General features: G+C 38.0%; 1 protein-coding gene across 1 annotated transcript; it reads right to left on the bottom strand.

Annotated features, from left to right (window-relative positions):
- Window positions 1-2984: 2984 nt before the first annotated feature.
- Window positions 2985-4397, bottom strand: ZNF605 (zinc finger protein 605). The gene is made up of 2 exons (XM_012657244.1): window positions 4095-4397; window positions 2985-4010 (listed from the first exon to the last, which is right to left on the bottom strand). Exons 1-2 carry the CDS (start codon window positions 4395-4397, stop codon window positions 2985-2987), a joined length of 1329 nt encoding a protein of 442 aa, XP_012512698.1.
- Window positions 4398-5235: the final 838 nt, after the last annotated feature.

The following is a 5235-nucleotide window of genomic DNA, read 5'->3' as shown; positions in this document are numbered from 1 at the left end:
TTAACTGAAAGCTGGAGAGATCCGCAGCTGCAGACGGGGCTGCCCAGAGGGAGGACACAGAAACTGGCAGAATCATGGTCCAGGAGGGAGGGAGAGGTGATAAATATTATAACCTCTCTCTCCTCCCACCCCCATCTCTTCCTGGTACCTCCCATTGTTCAAACCTGCCTCTTGAAGACAGCCTCAGGCATGTGGGGCAGACAAGGGAGGAATACGGATCTGGAGAAGCAGAGAACAGTCAGCACACGCGGAGCGACACAGACAACGCAGCCGCTGCAAACACAAATCTCCTGAGCTCTGCAGGAATCAGCTCTGACTCAGATGATGCAGTCTGTTCAATTGTTTTTAAAGATTTACACTTAAGTGCTATTGCTGTCATACACTACTTTTAAACATATCATAAGCCCAAAATGTTATCACGGTTTTGACTTTAAGCACTCAATTCCCTTTAGAAGATTTTAAAATGAGAAAAACATCTTTTATATTTACCCACATATTCACCACTTCCAGAACTTTATTCCTTTGTATGGATCCAAATTTCCACTTTGTATTATTTTCCTGCTGCCCCCAAACTTCCTTCAATGTTTCCTACAGGCAGGTCCACAGGTGGTAAATTCTCTGACTTTTTTGATCTGAAATAGTCTTTATTTTGCCTTCATTTTGGAAAGATGTTTTTGATGGAAATAGAATTCTAGTTTGTAGGGTTCGTTGTTGTTTTTCTTCCTTTTGGTAATGTAAAGATGACATTCCATTGTGTTCTATCTCGCATAGTTCTGACCAGAAGTACACTGCCATTCTTCATTCCCATGGACATATTTTTTTTTCCAGGTGCTTTAAAATTATTCTCTTTATCATTGGTTTTCGTCAATGTAACTATGATGTGTATTGCTGTGACTTTCCTTATGTTTATTCTGCTTGGTGTTCTTTGAACTTCTTGAATATGTGGGGTTATTGTTTTCATCATATTTGGAAAATTTTCAGCCATTATTTATTCAAATACATTTTTATGGCTCTTCTCTTTCTCTTCGGAACTCCAATTATACATGTATTACACCACTGTAACTGTTTTTCTATTCTCTCTCTTTTTAAAAAGTCTTTTTCCAACAAAATGTGGTATATGTGTACCATGGAATACTACTCAGCCATACAAAAGGATAAATTAATTTGTTTTGCAAAAATTTGGATGGAACTGGAGACCATTATCCTAAGTGAAAAATCTAAAGAATGGAAAAACAAACACCACATGTACTCACTATTAAATTGGAACTAATTAATGAGCACACATGCGTATAGCAAAACTCAGTGGAAATCAAGCAGGGGGAGGGGGGAGGAGGGGATGGTTGAAAACTTTCCTAATGGGTACAATGAACACTATTTGGGTGATGGGCACACTTATAGACCTAACTCCGGCACTACAAAACTGATCCATATAATCAAAAACATTTGTACCCCTATAATATTTTGAAATTTAAAAAGTCTTTTTCCTCTCTATATATCATTTGGATAGTTTTTTCTTATTCTTCAAGTTCATTTTTTTCCTTCTTCTGTGTCTAATCTGTCCACCCAGCATTTTTAAAAAATTGATATTGTTGTTTTTATCCCTAGAAGTTCCATTTGGACCTTTAAAAATATACCTTATGCCTCAGTTTTCATCAAATTTGTGTTTTCCCTCTACTTTATCATAGCTATGTTAACTTTCTTGTCTACTAATTCTGTCACCTGTATTTTCTGGGTCTGTTTCTCCTGAATTATTTTTATCCTGGTTTTGAGTCATATTTTCTTGCTTCTTTGCATGCCACATATGTTTTTGGAATGCCAGACATTCTGGGTCCAGAACACCTTTTAATCTAGAGCAAATTAGCCTCATTCCTATGACAATGTCCTTCTGAGTATTCTACCTGATGTACAATTTATCTCCACTCTGGCTGGTGGGAACATTAACTATTCCCAGCCCTGTTTGACCCCAGCGACTGTTCAGCCTACTGCTTTCCAGTGTTTCTCTGCCTGGCCTCAGGAAGTTTCCTTTCACACATGTGCAAATCAGTACTAAGCCAAAGTACTCAGGGGACTCCTTGAAGATTTCTGGAGCCCTGACTCTGGGAAGCTCCCTCCTCTCCAGTACCTGCCTTTGCAAATTCTACTTACTGTGGCTTCCCCAAATGCCAATCCTGTCTCTTCACTTCAGCAAGGCTGTCTGTTCTCTTCTCTGAACTGTAACTTGGTAACTGTCATTAGGTAGAAGGCTGGGCGACCACAGGACACACCTCACTTTGTCTGTCTATGTTCTGCCAGGGATCACAAACCTGTGCTTGTCGTACATCTGAAAACCATCATATTTCATATATATTGTAATTTCTAGCGGTTTAGGGCAGGAGAGTTAATCTGATCCTTGCTATGCCACCGCAGCAGAAAGCAGAAGTCTTCGCATTTAAGTAAACATATCTACCATTTACAATTCACTACTGTTTGTAATAATTTATATACAGTGAACATAACTTCCTTACAGAATTATTTCAAGAGTCATGCTTATCAAATTCTTCAAATTATTAGGACTACTCTTCTGTTTGAAATCTCTAATACATAATATTCAATATTTACTTTCTGTATTTTCTAGTGTACAGTGTCGTCCCTTTTTGATGAAATCTTTTTTTTTTCCTATATAGGTCTTCTAAATGTTTAACAAACTGTGACTTTAGACAGAAAGCTTCTATATTATCTACTTCTATACTATCACGATACTATCAGTATTCACCTTGATGAGTCGCCCAGAGTGTAATGAGTTATATTCTGGGAGAAGGCTTTTGTACACTGTCTACCTTTTAAAAAATTCTCTCCTTTCTGAATTTTGTTTAGTGAATTGATTCCCCCATTAACACTTTTTCAACAGTTCACTGCCCCAATAGGATTTCTCTCCTATATGTATCCTCAGAAGTGTTAGAAATTATGACATCTGACTTTCCACATTCACTGCACTCACAGGGTTTCTATATTATGTGATTTCTCTGATGTATCATGAGTTGTGACTTCCTGTTGAAGGTGGTCCCACATTCACTGCACCCATAGTATTTATCTCCTGTGTGAATTCTCTGATGCCTCATAAGGTGTGACTTTCTAGTGAAAGACTTCCCACACTCACCACATTGATAGGGCCTCTCTCCTGTATGAATTCTCTGATGGATAATGAGCTGTGCCTTCTCAAAGAAAGCTTTTCCACAATCACTGCATCCATAGGTTTTCTCACCTGTGTGGTTTCTCTGATGCTTAATGAGCTGTACTTTCTGAACAAATGCTTTCCCACATTCACTGCATTCATAGGGTTTCTCCCCTGTATGGATTCTCTGATGCCGAAGGAGCTGTGGCTTCCAAGCAAAAGCTTTCCTACACTCACTACATTCAAAGGGCTTTTCTCCAGTGTGGGTTCTCTGATGATGAATGAGACTCGACTTCTCACTGAAGGTTTTCCTGCATTCACTGCACTCATAGGGTTTCTCCCCGGTATGTGTTCTCTGATGTGATATCAGGCTTGACTTCTGGGTGAAGGCTTTGCCACACTCACTGCATTCATAAGGCTTCTCCCCAGTGTGAGTTCTCTGATGTGTCAGGAGCTGAGACTTCCCAAAGAAGGTTTTTCCACATTCAACACATCCGTAGGGTTTCTCTCCTAAATGAATTTTCTGATGTCTTATTAACTCTGACTTCTTAAAGAAGGCTTCTTCACAATCACTGCATCGATAATTTTTCTCTCCTGTATGAGTTATCTGATGCTTAATAAGCTGTGGTTTTCTGATGAAGGCTTCACCACATTCATTGCACTCATAAGGTTTCTCTCCTGTATGAATCCTCTGATGCCTAATGAGGAGTGAGTTCCTGCTGAAGGCTTTTTTACATTCGCTACATGCATAAGGTTTCTTCCCTGTGTGAGTCCTCTGATGAGTGATAAGCTGTGACTTCCAAAAGAAAGCCTTTCCACAATCACTGCATTTATAGGGTTTCTCTCCTGTATGCATTCTCTGATGTGTAATAAGCTTTAACTTCTGGGAGAAAGCTTTGCCGCACTCACTGCAACCGTAAGGTTTCTCTATTGTATGGGTTACCTGATGTCTTTTAAGCTGTGACTTCCTGCTGAAGGCTTTTCCACATTCGCTGCACCCATAGGGCTTCTCTCCAGTATGAGTTCTCTGGTGTAAAATGAGCAGTGACTTCCTACTGAAAGCTTTTTGACATTCGCCACACCCATATGGTTTTTCTCCTGAATGAGTCCTTTGATGAATCGTGAGCAGTGACTTCTGTGAGAAAGCTTTTCCACATTCACTGCAGTGATAGGGCTTCTCTCCTGTGTGAGTTCTTTGGTGTATAACAAGCTGTGACTTCTTGTTAAAGACTTTGCCACACTCCATGCACAAATAGACTCCTGTATGTGTTATATGATTCGTAATAAGCCATGACTCTTTACTGCTGGCTTTTCTACATTTATTGCAATTACAGTATTTTATTCCACCATGGGTTCTGTCAGGTTTAATATAAAATGATATTTTCTTATTGAGCTCATCAAGTTTCTTTCTTCCACAGTTACTTTTTGAAATAAGAAAATCAAAAGGATGTTTTAAACTTTTTTCACTTGTGCCACATTTATGGGATCTCATTCCTAAATGAACAAAGTTCATGCTGGAATTAAATATTCTCCCAAAAACATCATATTCGTGGCTACTCTCCATACTTTTAAGCTTGTCTTGATTATCTTGGTGCAGCATTTTGGATTTATTATCTAGCCAGACTTCTAAAAAGGAAAAAAATAAACCATACTGTGTAATTCCCTCAGTGATTATGCTTATTGAATAAAGCTTTTGAAATGGAGCCAGGATTCCAGTGCAAAAAAAAAAAAAATCCCTCAAATAATGTCTACTTATTGGGCATTGAAAATTTTAACAGAAATGAAAATGGATTTAAAACTTATAGTTGCTTAAACATACAAACTTTTAAATAAGAAAAAAATGAAATATACTCAAGAAAGAGTAATCAGGAGATGAAAGAATCTAGAGCAATTTCTAATTAAATACAGAAGTGATTAATTTATCTATTCAACAATAATCTGTAAGTATCTACTATGTGTCCATAACTTTATTAACAGCAGAAGATCAGTCAAGAAGACAAGTATCCAACCATCAGAGAGCTTCACAATAGAGTTAAGAATGCAAATAAAAAGAATACAAAAGAACAACATTAGTGTACATTGTT

The sequence above is a fragment of the Propithecus coquereli genome, unplaced genomic scaffold (assembly GCF_000956105.1).
Source record: "Propithecus coquereli isolate 6110/MARCELLA unplaced genomic scaffold, Pcoq_1.0 Scaffold535, whole genome shotgun sequence".
NCBI classification, from domain to species: domain Eukaryota; kingdom Metazoa; phylum Chordata; class Mammalia; order Primates; family Indriidae; genus Propithecus; species Propithecus coquereli.
Note: the sequence above shows the minus strand (reverse complement) of the source record. Positions and strands in the feature narration are given on the sequence as shown.